General features: G+C 32.8%; 2 protein-coding genes across 2 annotated transcripts; one reads left to right on the top strand and one right to left on the bottom strand.

Annotated features, from left to right (window-relative positions):
• Positions 1 to 13: 13 nt before the first annotated feature.
• On the bottom strand, positions 14 to 8,525 carry LOC136271558 (uncharacterized). The gene is made up of 5 exons (XM_066071800.1): positions 8,103 to 8,525; positions 4,575 to 4,712; positions 3,614 to 3,731; positions 1,582 to 1,791; positions 14 to 967 (listed from the first exon to the last, which is right to left on the bottom strand). Exons 1-5 carry the CDS (start codon positions 8,465 to 8,467, stop codon positions 743 to 745), a joined length of 1,056 nt encoding a protein of 351 aa, XP_065927872.1. The 5' UTR covers positions 8,468 to 8,525; the 3' UTR covers positions 14 to 742.
• On the top strand, positions 8,475 to 16,442 carry LOC136269711 (toll-like receptor 4). Its single transcript, XM_066071799.1, has 4 exons — positions 8,475 to 8,514; positions 9,550 to 9,666; positions 9,945 to 10,014; positions 13,519 to 16,442. Exon 4 carries the CDS (start codon positions 14,546 to 14,548, stop codon positions 15,704 to 15,706), a length of 1,161 nt encoding a protein of 386 aa, XP_065927871.1. The 5' UTR covers positions 8,475 to 8,514; positions 9,550 to 9,666; positions 9,945 to 10,014; positions 13,519 to 14,545; the 3' UTR covers positions 15,707 to 16,442.
• Positions 16,443 to 17,131: the final 689 nt, after the last annotated feature.

The following is a 17,131-nucleotide window of genomic DNA, read 5'->3' on the forward strand; positions in this document are numbered from 1 at the left end:
AAAGAATGTGAAATCGTTTTATGATCACTTTATTTCTCTGCACACATAAAATTAGTGCAATTTTGTAAAGTCAGTTTATGACCAATAGTCCCCAAAACAAAATTACTGACCAATTGGCACTTTATTTGTTCACCACATGCATTAAATGTTTGATGCAGGTTATACCTACACATAGTTAGAATCCACAAAGTAGTCATAGAATCACAATATTGAAAATCAGCTTCTTTGCTTATCTTAAACAAGCAAGTCTGTCAACAAAATATTCAGTGCAAAGGATATTTCTGAACATCTATGCCTTTTCACTTTCTGAGAATGGAGGGTCATGTTTTTAAAAATCATCACAACCACTGACTAAAGGGTCGTGATTTTCACAAATTTGGTATAGCCTTTATTGCTTATTCTATCCATGCAACTCCTTTTCCCTGCTTTCCAATATCAGAGAAGAAAATGTTGAAACAACTTGAGCAAATTCACTACAAGACCAATAGGGTGGTTTCCCATTGGTCTCCTGGATTTGGAAACCACACTGTATAGTGCCCAAACCAGAACTACCATCGGATGGGCACTTAATATGTCCATCAGATGCAATGAAGTTTTTAATGGTTTCAGTGACTGTATTTTCTGAAAGGTTTTCCTTGTCTAGATAAATTTCACAATTCATGTTCTCAGTGCTTCACTCAGAAAATTAGCTTTTTTTGGTAGTTTCACATACTAATACCTAATTTATAATCCTTGGCATGTCTCAACTATTTCTAGCAGCCTCTCTTCTTACTTGCATTATCTTTATGAGCAAAAGAGTCTTAAATAAATCTTTCCGATCTTGTCTCTTCAAAAAATTATAGCACTGACTGTAGTAAAATTCCGGTTTTTCATATTCATTCAGCTTCAGAGATCCAGGCCTATTTACAGGTGTATTCTGAATTTTCTCAATAGCAGCTGGATGAACTTTTAGCAAAGTTACTCTTACCTGCAAAACACCAATATCAATATTTTACAAATATAAGTTCTGTCCTCAATCATAAATAAAAATTGATTATGTATGTTGTTGATAATTTTTAAGATTTAGTCAAATTTCATAGAAATTCTTATAGATTTTTACACTCTAATTCATTAAGTGTCAACCAATAACTACCTGTTAATTTGCAGGTAATTTAAGGAGGCTAGGTAGTCAACACAGTTTACCATCAGATCTACCTTTTTTTAAATGATTTGTTTAGCTATAAACTATCATTTAGTAAAGAAAAATTCCATAAATTTCCCCCTTTAAAGTTTCAATGTTTCTTAAGTCTTCATACAGAGCTCTTCTTCTTAAAAAGATTTATATATGTATTAAAATAGAGACAACTATCCAGCCTCTTTAATGTTATCATGATATCATGTCATTTAATATAGTTCTTTATAAGAATGTTTTTTATTAGGTAAGTAAAGCATGGTTGTTTGAAATAACAATCTGAGACATTCCTACTTGACAAAAAAAATCTTCAAGGATTTATGGGTACAGTGCCACAACAACCATGACATTTCATACCATGACTTTGTGGGTTTACTATTACTAAGATTTAACCATACAAAATTGCATACCAAGGTCTTCTCAATGGTGAAGCCAAGAATCCTGTCAGATATGGGTGACTGCTCTAGGTATACAAAGAGTTCACCAATATGTTGAGACCAACTCCATTGGTTCCCAGAGTCACAGGTATCTGCATCGTCCAATGTGCTACATGTAGCTCTTGGTCTCTTTGTCGGAGGAGGAGGCAAATCATCATCTTCATTTGATAAAGCTTTCTTCACCTGAAATAAATAAATGTAACTTTCATTAGCTTTTTTTTTTCTTTCTAAATTGGTCTGTCAAACAAAAAAGCAATATGATATGATATGAATCTTCATCAAATCATTTTCTAGTAAGAAATTGATCAATCTGTTAAAAAGAAATATACTTTATACTCCTATATTCTAAGTGTTCATGTGAAAAAAACTAAACAAGTGGATGGATAGACTAAAAAACTTTCAGTGGATGAGGAAACCCAAAATAGCATAATACAACACGTTCAAGTATTGGGCATGTAAATAACTGTAAAAAAAAACAACCTTAAACTCTTCCTATACACAACCACAAGGCTTAATTCCTTGAGTCACATAACAAACAAAAGCAAGTGAAAAGCTGTCAATGTGACAGCAAACCAGGTTTTCTTCTATGTGAACATAATCTCTAATCCATTGCTCAACCCTGACTTGATAAACACTACCTATCCAGAGAAATGGAGTACATGTACTAGTAACCTATATGCAATATTCTGCAAGAAAATGATTAAGTTCAACAGCTGGTATTTTTCATTAATTATCAAAAATCAAAATCAAGGTAATGCTGTAAATTCCTTATATTACATGAGTACTTAATTCCATGATCCTGCTGGTTTGCATCAAATCGCGAGAATATAAAATCTCAGAACATGGAACTTTTCTCCTTATTTCTTATATTTTTTAACTCTCTGAAAATAATTGCGAGATTTTATAATCCGCCAAGGATGCTTCACGCAATTTTATGCGGATATTATCTCCTCCCGTTTATTTTATGCGGATATTATCTCCTCCCGTTTAATCCGAAATCTACAGTATGCACATCACTGATACATGTACAGTTAAGTTGAAAAACAACAACTTCGTACAATGAAAACTGTAGGAGTAGTTATCCATATAAAAGAGTACCCTATATGTAATATTCTGCGAGAAAAATGTTTTGTTACAAGCCTGAATTTTGTTCATATACTATCAAAAATCAAAATCCAAGAAATATGCATATCTCTGATATACAGTCAAACTTTGTTATCTCGAACTACATAGGACTGTTTAAAAACTTTGAGATATCCAAGTATTACAGATATCAAGGGTAAAATACTTAAAAAATAAGAGGTTGGGACTTGCATATCAGTATGACAAATCCTTTGTATTCGACTGCAGTCTATGCGAAGGACATCGGACCGTCAGACCTGACCGATATGCAGTGCCTCTGGTCCGATGCATCTTTTTATTTTACAGCGGACCGGAATGGATTTATAATTGAGAACCTCAACTTCCTATCTTGAACTGTAGGAGGAGTTATCTGAACGATAGGGATACCCTTTTGGCAAATGCCAACTTATCTGACCTGGAACAGTGCCGCCAGAGCAGCCCGAAACCTTATTCTTTACAGGACTGTTGTTGATAGAACGACAGGCCTAAGTAAATATGTAAGTAATTACAAGTTTGGTGAAGACTGGATGAACAATACATTAGATATGGTCATCAAAGGGCACCTGCTCTAAAAACTTCTACTTGCTCAAAAACTTTAACCAGTTCTAAAAACCGTAGCCTCCTCAAGCATCTGAAACCTATGGCTCAGATCCTGCATTTATTTCAAGCATGTCAAGTATCATAAGATGCACCATCCATACAAATATGGTGAAGTTTGGACCAGTAATAAATTAGATCTTTGGAGACCTGCTCCAAAAATTAAACCAGACGTCGACAGTGAGGGTTAAAGTAATTATAAGCTCCCCTGGATGCAGTCCCAGTGAGCTAAAAATAGATCTACCAGTACATAAAATACAAACTGTCAACATAGTTGTGTACATACCTCACACACAAAGATAACTGAGTTTTCCAAATCATCTCGACAACACAATATATCAGCTTTTGATGATGTAGTTCTACCCAGGATTTGAGCTTTTTGTGTAACTATAAATGGATGGCTCCTAAAAGACAAAGTCAAATAATTAAGCATAGAAAACTACTATAATGGCAATCTCTTTGCCTCCCATAGTGTAACTAATGAAAAGAATCGAAAGGTCATATGAAATACAAACTACAAAATTTAAGGAAAATCCACTCTTGCTAATAAAGGCCAATTTACTCAATTAGATATTCCTGAACAAAAACAACACTACTCTTTAATAGTAACTACCTTACAACCTTCAACATTCTGCAGATATTTGAAATGTTAAGTTAACATTGTAGTCACCTTTTTTCTGGAATATACATTTTTATTACAAGAAACGCAGTCTCGAAGATACAAAGCTGAAAATATATCTTACAATGCTTAGTAGCTGAAAAAAAACCAAAAGGCTCTTGACACAGATTTATAAAAACTACTGTAAATTCCTAATTAAACGCGAGGAATTAATATCGGCGTAAAATCGCGAGAAGCATCCTTCGCGGATTTTAAAATCTCGCCATTATTTTCTGAGAGTTGAAAACTATAAGAAATAAGGAGAAAAGTTCAACGTTCGCGATTTTATATTCTCGCGATTTGGTAGAAACCAGCGGGATCGCGGAATTAAGTACTCGCGTAATATTAGGAATTTACAGTATGTTGTCCTGGTTTACCTTTTTTAAAAATATCATCAGTCTAAAATGTCGCATAGTTTAAAAAGAATCCCACTGTGACATACTTAACTTTTTGAGTTACACATCTTATTATTAGGCCCTTTGAGATATCAAATGACAAGAGACTGACAATCATGCATGTTTTGATAATGTCTAAGACAAATGACCAAAAATACACACAATTATTGTATTGACACAAGATAAATACTTACAAAGTTGATAATCCAAAAGCCTGCAGCACCTTTTCAAACAAAACCTGGTATTTTAACTCTGAAACAACTCCGCCCGGCTCATTTTGGGAAATTATGGATGCTATGCAGTGGTTTATTTCTGTCAATTTCCCTAGGAACCTGAGGAAAAAATTATACAAATATATAAATGAATTATCGATATATAGCAAAGTAAATCCATTGGTTTCTAGGACTTTGCTATAACTGAGCTTTACTGTAATTTGTGCTGTAATTTTGCAGCTCTACTTGTAAGCTCCCCAGGGAATTGAGGAAGCTATGCACCATTCAGGTCTCCCCATGGGATAATTTTACGGGTAATTTGTTGACATCATGTGGAGCAATTTAACTTTGCAAGCAAGACTGTAAACTCTATCATTTATGTTTTTAAACCATACTAATTTGAATAAAATCTAGGAACTAAATGGGGGGGGGGGCAGAGGGATCAAACACTTACAGAAAATACCTGGTCTTTTTCCAATGTAATTAATACTACTGAACTTTTATTGACTTTCCAGCTATCATTGAAAAGCCATTGATTGTGCTATCTCTGACAAGCTTTGTACCTAATCCAGTTATATATCTGTTTCCAGATATAACTGCATTTAATGGCCTGAAACTCTCAGTGAAACAATAGTTTTCAATTTCACTTAAACTTTAATTCTACTGATTCCCAGTAACATAAATACCATCAAATGCCAATAAATCTAAATATCAAATATATCTAACCACAAATTTATAAACAGTTCAATGCAATTCTTATACCAAAATCACATATTTCATGATTTATCTGAATCATTTCCAATTGAATTGCAAATACAGGTCACTGCATGGCCACTGCCAGATAAACTGACCACTATATAACATAAGAATTAAGATCAATGCATAACAGGAAGTTGAGTTGCAAAACTTGAATACTGTATCAAAGAGCCTAAATGTGATGTTCTTGTCAGCAAAAATTTGTTATCACTGGGCATGATTTTTTGGATTATTTATAAAGTGAATTAAAGGAATTTTCTCTGAGGATGTTCTAATTCTCTTGAGGTAAATATTTTCAAATGTGTTTATATCCTTAAAATACTAGTATACATGCTTTGATTTAATAAACTACTTATAAGGTAATTTATCCATTCATCACAAAAACAATGTCTGACGTAGCTCACGTGTAATTATGTACATCTTTTCCATGACTGGAGTATCATAATTGTAATCACATGTATTTTAATACTTAAAACTTAAAGAAATTAAAACATAACTGGGCTGTGTGGATTCATGTATGTCTAGTACTACATTTACACCCATCCTTATATTAGGCTGATCCTCTTATTATTAATGTAACATACATGTATAATATGAGGACTCCATGCATATAAGGACAACCTACTCGCATACATGTTTACAATTTAAAAGTATTCATTAAGAGGATACTTTAATTATTCTTTTATCTCTCATTCTCCTAACCCATATCATTTGGTGCCATGACCAATGTCCCCCGTGAACTAAGGTTTATTCCTGCCATAGAGCCCAGGATGTTGAATTTCTAGGCCAAAGATATTTTAGGGGGGTTAGGGGTGAGACAATCAGAGTGGTTTGATTGCTGGAGCCAGATAGCTCCATCATGCATTGCAGTAAAATGGTGTTTTTAAAGCAAACAATGATGTTCTGTTACAATGCACTGGTGAGAAATAATCCTTGGTGAAAATTCATGGAATGCCAGAACAAAAGATGAAGCTAATTTTTTTTTTTGGAAGAATATCTTTTTTTTTTCTTACATTTTAACACACAACACGTTACCTTAGGTAGCAAGGGATAGTTTCGGATAAAGTACCCATCAATATTTTTGTAAAATTGAGAGTTGCTGTACATTAAGGCTTATGAGTGTTGCTAAAATTCATGAAATGATTTTTAATGATTATCATTAGTTAGAGGGGTGTCTCTTGTTGAAATTGATATGCAATATGTAGGCCCCATAAATTAGGTACATGTACATGAGAATCAGAAGTAAAATGCGAAACTTGCAGCTATGACTGTTGTGTTGACTTTACACAGTGAAATTGCAAGTTACAGACGGGAGGTAAAAAAACATGAAAAGTAGGTGGATGGGACATTGTAAACTATACACCGGTAAGTTTCTGACATGTGATAGTGCAACATGCACACGGTACGGAAGGTCAGCCCTCTGCAGGGAATTAGCGGGGGGGGGGGGGGGGGGGGGGGGGGTCTACAAAGCTGAAAAATCATGAAAAATTAGCAAAATATGAAAGGGTCAAAATCTCATTAAAACCAGTATGTAGAGAATTTTACAGGTTTGACTAGTAATTTTCTTCAGAAATTGGTGATTGGCCTTATAAAGAGTGAATTAAAGGTAATTGTGCTGAATGGGAACTACATGTAGTGCTGAAACGAATGTTCGAATATTCGCGAATGAATAGTAAATATCTAATATTCGAATGTATATTTAGCATTCGAATATTCGATCACATGTTTAACACCCATATCAAGCACTGTAAACTATGCAGCATCGTGTTATTTCATTACAATGGAAAAGAGAAGCTGGAAACATTTTACTCTGAACGAAAGTAAAGACAAAACCATCTATGACTGCAATGCTTGGAAGAGTCTATTACTTAACCCAGTAATAGACTCTTCCGCCATGCTTGTTTACCTTGAAAGTAAACACAGGGTTTACATCGAACGGAGAGAAACATTCTGGATTTTTCAATTCATATCAGACGCTGAAGAAAAAATTGCTTAAATGTTTGAAAGAGTGTGAGCTACGGAGAGTTAATATCGAGTTAATATCGAAAGGTACATCAAAATTTTGTTTTAAAAGATACCTCGATATAATTTTTTTTTTTATTAAAATAAACAGAATATTTCCAGAATTATGAGCGTTATCAGTTATCTTTTTAATACTATATCAAACATGGCACAAATATTTGGACTGACTTACGAAGTTACGTATCGGTCTCATACAGGAGTCAAGACTGCAGTATATTATTAAAGAAGTAATAAATCTTTTGATTGTAGTTGATGGAAATTTTTTAAAAAATCAGGATATTATTATGTGCATAAAAAATAAATGTGCACCCAATTCAATGGATACTCATGCATTAAGTGTCAACTTCGAACTGACGTGTTTAAGCAGTCTACACATACACCCACGTAGTAATACAAACTATCATATATGCTTAATACCTTGTCTATGACATCTACAAATATTCGAATACGAATCGAATAGCTCTCACGAATATTCGAATACTGATTTATGGTATTCATTTCAGCACTAATGGGATCTGAGGAAATTCTAGTTACAGAGTTCCGAAGACATGCATCCCTTGGCTACAATAAATTGTTTCAAAAAAACTGTCCCATGCCACCTTCAAACATAAAATATAATCTGTTAATTGCATGATCACGTTATTTTCAATAGCTTGGTCAAATTATTTAGCTTCTTGAAGCTATACTAACCTATAAAGAAGATTATGTATTCCTCACACGTACCATTCTTACCATTTTGATATCAGTGGCTCTCTTAGAATGTCATTCTCCTGGGTTCGAACGCGGATCCTCCACTGAACCTCAGGCGAAAAAGCTTTTTCAGTTGACATATCTTCTAAAGAATCGTAATTAGCCTCCAAATCACATGCATTGGAGCAACTTTCGACTTCCAGATAGTCTTCATCAAACAAATTAAACAATCGCCACCGGTTTACGATTATTTCAAAGATGTCACATTGTCTGCATCTGACACCGAGTTTCTCCAGAAAATTAGAGCCCCATTCACTAGTGCTCTTTGGGAACATGTTCACTATTCCTGTATCATCGGAGTCAGATATCATATTTTGTGAACTTGCAGAGGTGTCCGTTACACTCATATAGTTTACCGCTCCTAGGCCAAGAGTCGATCCTCCATCACTGTAAGGTAACTATAATTACTGTAATATACAGTATTTACCTTATTGACGATAGAGGCTTATGCAAACACACACAAAATCCCAATCAAAACTTACTGTTAATACGTCACTCAAGTATTTTAATGTATCAACTTAATTATTTTCAATATTCAAATTTGTTTTCCACTGAATGCAGAAACTGAAAGGTATTTTTCTTCTTAAAATATTTAGTAAAGATCGACAACTCTTGTAAAAAAAAACCAAAAAAAACTAGTGTTAACAATTTTTTTCAGTCCAAGGTAAATATAGAAAATGAAAAACATTTAAACAGTTAGATGTATACTCATAAAATACTGAAATTTTAAAAGGTTTTGATTATACTGAAAACATATGATTTCTACTTTTAGACAGTTATATTAATTAGATGTAGACTCACAAAATACTGAAATTTTAAAAAGTTTTGATTATAGTGAAACCGTATGATTTTTGCGAAAGATCTTCGAGATTAGCCCATCTGTATTACATATTTTTAAAATTAAGTTGATTAAACTTTAATTTCAAAACAATTCATTATATCACAAAAAAGCAACTCCAGAATTTTTTTCCAGTAGGGTATACGACGGTTATTTGAGTTTGCCCCGGGGGGTTGAGGGGGGGGGTGGGGGGCTCCGAGGCATATTTTAGGTAATTTTACAATGTAATTTAATCAAATTTGAATTTTGCATGGGAGTGGACCCCCCCCCCCCCCCCCTGGCGCTGTTGGAGATCTTACGGCGCTGTCACGGCGACCCCACTACGCTTCTACGGCGTGTTTATCAGAACACAGAGCCACGGCGCGTACTTTGTGCACGTTCAAAGTGCACGCCGTCGTATGGCGTTCTTAAATGTTCAAGGCGATCCCATCACGACGGACGAAGATGCCGTTGCGTTGTTACGGCGCTATAGGAGACTCTGCTGCGTTTACCTTGGCGTTTTACATTATTTAAGGACGCAGCGGGATCGCCGCGAGGACGCAGATCTGGTGTGACAGGGGTTTAACTGATAGCATATGTTTAAAATTACAGAGCGGAGAAAAAGCATTTGAATCTTAAATAACAGCCTGAAACTGGGCTCTATTAACGCACAGTCGTTGACTTCCGGGTTTATCAACCAAGATGTCTTCCACGGGCCGTAAACTGTAAGTACGTATCCCCATGTTAATGAGTAAGTGGTTTTTTTCTAAATTATAAATTTGTCTATCGATCTTTTCTTATTGACCATTATGGCATTGTATTTAACGCTGTTAGATTACTACTTGAAAGTATTTTTTAGAACCGTTTCAAAGGCACAGAATCATACATTTAAAATAAATAATCATATCATATCTTTGTATTTGAAATAAGAAGAGAAAATGCATTCTCATTCGTGGGCTGCATAACTTAGTTTTGTTTCATGTTTAATTTATGATCTTTTGTTTTAGATGATGTCGGGACATAATACTAAAAGCATGAAGTACACACACCGTTGCATTTCTTTAGTTTTAGTAATATGTAAGTAGCCTAATTTTACTGTTCTATGGTTTAAAAGGGATTTCTAATAGATAAATATACAATATTATTCATTATTTAGATTATTTTGCAATAGTTCCTTATAAGAACCTAGGGAATAGCGAAAACGTTTATTTCCGAGTGAGATTTTAAATGACGATAGAATGATTGCTGCACGCGTATATTGTTCGACAGAGAATTATTATAAACATAACAAAATGGTTATGTAAAATAATTTGGTAGAATTTGTCTTTTTCAAACATAAATATAAGTAATAAACAGCAATTTTGTCTAGTTTACCGGGATATGAACTTGGTTGGTACATGATTAAATCATTTGAGAAGCCCTTCAGGCTTCACAGGATTTGATTACGTGACTAACCAAGTTGATATTCCGGTGAACTTTTTTACATGCTGTTTATTTCTAAATAGCATGTCGATTAAAAGACTTCTTTTTACAAAGGGGAAATATATAACTTTTTATCGAATAACCATCTGAATCAATATAAACCATCTCTTTTTTTCAATATCGAAACATAGGTAATCACAGATTACAAAGCTCACCCAGACGGGGCATCGCCTTTATCCTATGATATTATACGATATTGTGTCATATAATATATGATACAAAATGATATTGTCATATATATTGAAACAATATGATATTGTTACATATGACATTGTATCAATATATGATATTGTATAATAAACTATAATATGGTATTGTGTTGTGTTATATATAATTGTATATCATCAATACAATATAATAAAAAAAATATTATATAATATCATATGTTACAATATCGTATCACATAACAATACTGTAACATATGATATTACATTGTATGATATGATACCATGATATCAATATATAATATTGTATTATATAGTAGTTTTGTTTGATATTGTATCATATAAAATACATATTATATTGAATCACTTGATACAATATAATAAGATACAACAATGTATCAAATGATATAGTGCAATATCATATGCTTCTCTATCTTGGAATAAAATTATATATCATATAGTACAGTGTCATATCAATCAATATCATATCATATCATATGATACAATTTTATGTGATACAATAATACATTTTATAATACAATTTCATATTATACCATGATGACTTAAATGATACAATATTATATATAATACAATATTGTATCATATGATACAATATTATCTTACAATATTATGTGATACAATACTATGTCATATAATAGAATAACGTATTATATAATATTGTATCATAATATACACTATAATATATAACAAAATCATGATAATATCATTATGTTATTTTTTTTTTTACAACTTAATATTGTTTCATATAACACAACAGTGTATCATATCATACAATACTGTATCCAAAAAACATGTTTTATAATTTAACTACAAACACATATATCAAGCAAGTATGAGTAAGGTTTGGGTGAAGTTAGGACCAGTAATAACTAAGATATAATCATAAGAGGGCACCTGCTCTTAAAACTTTAACCAGCTAAAAACTTTAACCTTATTCAGCATCTTAAAAACCTGGCTCAGATTCAGCATTCAAGCCTGTCAAGTGTATCAGTATCATAAGACTCACCATGTTTGGTGATTTTAGGACCTGTAGTAACTTAGAAATGGTTATCAAATGGCACATGCCCCCCAAAACTTTAACCTGCCTCAAAAACATTAACAAACTTCCTTTAACATCTGAAATTCATGGCCCAGATTCAGCATCAAAATCTTTCAAGTTCATAAGTAGGCCCAGATGAATCATACATGCAGGTTTGGTTTGGTGAAAATACGACAAGTGATATTTTAGATACAGGACTTACACCGACGCCGGGGGTATAGCATAAGCCCCCCCCCCCCCCGATTTCGTCTTGGTGAGCTAAAAGAGAAATAACCACATGTTATAACTATACAAAAGTAATTAGACGTCCTTCATTATTTTTCTCTCTGCTTTGACTAAAAATTCAAGTCCTCAAGTCCTATATTTTTTAAAAAATAATTTCGGCCTCCTTGTTTTAGCAAAACCGGAAGTGAGAACAAACATTCTTTATATATTGTTACATGTTCAGTCCTTTGTGTAGGAAAAAGGGTTAGTTGCTCAATAGTATACAGTTTCTATCAAAAATTGTATTAATGAAACAAAATATTGACCGGTAGCGACGACGGCTGTGAAGATAATACACATCATGTACATGTAAAAATAACGATCTAAAAATAGATTGCTGCTTTAGCACTATAACCTGTTTTAAGATCTTGCGCGAGCAAACACGTAACATGGAAAATTTATGTAGTATCTGAAATAATGAAAGGATTTTTTTTTGCAAATTCTTTAAGCTTAGCATAGGTGTTCTTTGTAATCCATCACGAAACGACAAAAAGTATGTTTGATTCTATATCTGCATGCACATTTTATCTTATATCAGTGCCGCTTATTCTGTGAAGTTTGATTGCTATAGTTATAACTTTTACTGAGATTTCTTCTGCACAAAATTGGAAGAGGGAAACTCAGTGAGATATTTGAGATATCTCAACAGAAAAATACATTGTTTATTCATTTAGAAAGGCATTATGCATCGGAATTAAATTGCAAGTACATGTATTAAAAATAAGCTCACATGTAAAGGTGTTTATGTAATTCATGTACATTTTCTCGTGAAAATTGATTATTTAATATAGAATGTATTGAATATTTAAATAGAATAGCCTAATCATTCCACTGCCTAAAGTTTAACAGCTCATACACAAGGGTTGTGTGGATTGTTATTGATTAAAAAGACATTGAAAGATAATACATATGTAAATTTGTATATTATATATGTATATACATATTAAAAAAATTCATAAATCATATTTTTTTCTATTGCAATACATGAGTATACTGATATCCCTTGATGATAATCAAATCATTGTAAACTGATCAACAAGAAAACAGATTGTAATACATTTAATACCATATACAGATGTACGACAAAAATTGTTGTCGTTCAAAAATAAGAAATGGCAAAACCACTTCAAAATATTTCAACATATATTTGGAATTGGGCTTAACAAGTTCATCACAACTCGTATAAAAATTATCAATATTTTAAGGTGATTTGTAAATGACGTAGCTCCAGCATGTGATGCAAAAAAACACAACTGATGACGTCATAATACAAAAAACACTATTATGTAGTAAGAATAATCCCAATTTTAAAAAATATAACAAACACGATATATTTACATATGCAATTGCAGCAGAAAACACACAATGATTACATGAATGCAATTATCTAACAATAATGCTGTAACCATTGAATTAATTAATATATGGATGTGTTTCATACATACAAATGTAGATGTCCTTTGATGGGTAGCATGTCATTTCTGGCTATGATTAAGAAAATCAATAGTGACACTTGGTTGTAAATTACGAGTCTAATGATTATCACTTCATAAAATTTGTAATCATATATTCACATAGATTCACACAGGCTAGTTTATTCTGTATTTACAGATAGCGTATGTCTGGTGATGACAGAAAGTTGCCGAATTTCCCACTATGCTGATGATTGTGGAAATAAAGGATTGCTGTGGAACTGTAGTGGCTTTAACATCTCCAAATTACCAACACTGTTACCTCCTGAGTTAAAGAATCGCACTATAACTCTGGATTTATCTTTCAATCATTTTTCCTTCTTGACAGAATATACGTTTCGACAGGTAGCCACTTATTCCAACGTGACTTCAGTAATTTTAAACCACAACAAAATAACAAGGATCGAAAATCGGACTTTTCAAAAACTGACCTCCTTGTGCAGTTTGGATCTCTCTTTTGCAAACCTTGAAAAAAATCAAATCGACTCTAATGTATTTTCTAAACTTGATGAATTACGGGTTCTTCTAATTCATCAAAACAATTTTCAAAGATTGGGATACCCTGATATACAGCTTTCAAAACTACCTTCATTGAAACACCTAAAAATTGATCTCTTTTTTGGATTTGCATTTACAAAACCATTTGAAAATCTTACAAGTTTATCTCAACTAGAATTCGAAATTCTCAACGATTTTAAGTTAACCAGTACTTCTTTTCAAGGTCTTAATCGCTCTCCAATCAACAGTCTAATTATGTATTTTAAAGACCACGTAGATTGTGACGTTTTTGAAGACCTCTTTTGCTCTTTCCATACTTAAATCAAGAAATTCAAATAAATTTCGGTGGTAAGTGCAGTGTTCATGTTGCATTAAGGTCCCTGAAATGTTTGCAAAATCGTGAAATACAACAACTTGATTTAAGTGGAAACAAGGAAACTTTTGAATCTGATATAATTATCATAGATGATACATCATTTGAGTACCTTGTCAACATCTGTGTAAGAGTACTTTATTTAGGAAACAACGATATTATCTATCTAAAGGCAGACATTTATAGAACAACATTATGGGCTTGCTTAAATACTATCAGCCTCAACTATAATGACATACAACATGTTGATTTGAATGCAATTTTCGCTTTTTTCACTTGTCCATTACTGCAAAGTATGGATTTATGCTGCAATACTCAATTACCCCGTATTGTGGTAAATAACTCTACTTATCTTCTAAAGCAAATGCATCCATTTCTTAAACTTTATCTACCAAAGAATCTTAAGGTTTTTAACTATTCATATAATTTTATTCACGATGCCCATGAATGGCCCTTGCAAGTAGAAGTTTTTGGAAAAAGCATGGAAGAGTTGTATCTCATAAAAACAAACGTCCCTCTGATGATAAAAGATATTTTCAATTTTCCGTCACTGTCTATCCTCGATTTATCGAAAAATGACTTTGCAAACATCCACCCTGATATATTTCAAGGCATAAAAAACCTTCAGCAATTACATGCGGTTGATGTCAACTTAGATTTTACTAATAATTTAATTTCCGATGGATTGTTTAAAAATCTGAAACACTTGACTAAACTTGATATTTCTAAAAACAGGTTAACTTGTCTACCCTCTTTCCTTTTGAAAGACCAGAAGAATTCTTTAACGGAGATTAATCTTGATCATAATATGTTCTCTGCACTCTCAAATTCCTTGGTGGAACTAGAAAATTTAAACACACTCTATGTGCGGTACAACTCGATATCAAGGATATCTGAGAAAGATCAGAGATATTTTAAATCATTTAAAAATTTCTCAATTTATTTAGAGGGCAATCCGATTTCCTGCACATGTTTAAACGCCCAGTCTTTGAGATGGATGAAAAACCATCAATATGTCTTTTCAGATCTTTCTGGGTTACTCTGTATAGAGAGTAAAACTGCAATTGTTGAATTGTTTAACGAAAACATGTGGCGAAAATTTGAACTAGATTGTCAGACCACCGAGTGGCTGATATTTTCTGTTGGATTGCTGGTATTAACATTGTTAACACTCATCATAATAGCTGTCATTAACAGATACCGTGTTCATTTGGAGTACGTTGTTCTAAGAATAAAACAAAGATGGAAAGGCGTTTATTTACCAACCCAGGGAGATATGTTTCTGCATGATGTCTACGTTTCTTATTGTGATGAAGACCTTTCATGGATCACTGATAGTTTATATCCAAGACTTCAAATCTTAAATTTAAAAGCGTGGTTTAAAGAAAAGATTCAATTCCAGGAGGTTGGGTATCGGAAGAAATTGTCAACTGCATCAACGATAGCAGGAAAGTGATATTTATCGTGAGCGAAAGTTTCCTGGACAAAGGATGGCAGTCATATGCTGTTCAAATGGCCATAACACACGCATTTCGTAACCAACGTCAAAAATCGATTGTGGTTATAATTAAAGATGGACTTCCTCTGGAAAGACTACCAAAGGAATTCAAACACATATGGTGGTGTATTGAGCATCTTAGATGGCCAGAGGATGATACAAATGACGATATGATACTTTCGGAGTTATCTAATGTTTTGAAAACTGAATAAACATTGTACTTGACTTTTGGAGAAATTCTTAGTTTGGATACTTGTAGTTATCGTTTCTTCATTTTAAAAATTTCGGCTTAAAATTAGTTCATGAAGCATCTAATGAACATATACAAAGATAAAAACAGAGAGTATTTCTGGAAATGTTTTGATAAAACTTTTTTTTCACATTCGACAATGTAATTTTTTTTTTTTGGAATATTTGCAAGATCAGAGCCTCTGGGTTGTTCTATTTCAACCGATCTCAGGTTTAGTAATATGTTTACCAATTGCATGTACAAAGACCTAGGGTTGACTTGATGTAAACCTGCAAGAAAGCGAAGGAGACACAGTTTAGTCGCGTATGAACCAATTGCAAGCCAGGCTTCTGAGTTGATTCAATGTAAAAAGGAGTGTTGCTTGACAGTAAGATCTATTGATAAATAGATCAAGTTAATTTATAGGGATTTTTTAACGGGATGCCTAAATCACAAAAATTTAAAGAAATCAAATAACGAGTATTTGAAATTAATTTGTAGTATATAGAATCTTTTTCTTCCTTGTATTTCTATGTAATATTCCTTGTTTTGTTATTCGAATTCAACTTCAATATCAAATTCGAAGACAAGATAAGTATTTTTGTTTTCCTTGTATGTTATTATGTATCTTTATGCGGAAACTATGCAAGACAATTACAAAGGTTAACAGAAAAAGCCATTATTATATGCTTTTACACATATTTGACCTATATTGTCATACTGTAATCAACAGCAGGCATTACAACGTCGTTCCAACGTTGGAACAACGTCACCCTTAAACGTTGAAATGACGTTAAATATGAAAGTTGAATGGAAGTTTAAATTTCGACGTTGATTCAATGTCTTCTGATGTTTATCCAATTCTGATTTTGGTTAAAAAATGGTTAACTTTTCGTCATTCACCTCTTCGTGTAATTATATTTTCTGAACAATAACCAAAGTATAGTTGAAATAATTATACAATATATCAAATTATTTCATATACAACAAGTCACCAAATGTTAGATAATACTCATGCAGTTTATTTATTTAGTGATTTTATATCCTAACAATAATTCCTGATTAGTCAATAAGGACCAACAAGTTCACCATAACGCATGTGATACACATTTTATAAATTGGCTCGAATCACAAGTGTAATTTCTTCTGAACAA

This window comes from Magallana gigas, chromosome 9 (genome assembly GCF_963853765.1).
Source record: "Magallana gigas chromosome 9, xbMagGiga1.1, whole genome shotgun sequence".
In the NCBI taxonomy this organism is placed as follows: Eukaryota; Metazoa; Mollusca; class Bivalvia; order Ostreida; family Ostreidae; genus Magallana; species Magallana gigas.

Bases quoted from the DNA above. Each gene is read 5' to 3' on its own strand.
- LOC136271558 (XM_066071800.1), bottom strand. From the start codon at position 8,467: ATGAGTGTAACGGACACCTCTGCAAGTTCACAAAATATGATATCTGAC. The intron at 4,713-8,102 runs GTAAGAATGGTA...TTTTTTCCTCAG, and splicing joins GAGCCACTGATATCAAAATG to GTTCCTAGGGAAATTGACAG. The intron at 968-1,581 runs GTATGCAATTTT...GGTGTTTTGCAG, and splicing joins TCACCATTGAGAAGACCTTG to GTAAGAGTAACTTTGCTAAA.
- LOC136269711 (XM_066071799.1), top strand. From the start codon at position 14,546: ATGGATTTATGCTGCAATACTCAATTACCCCGTATTGTGGTAAATAAC.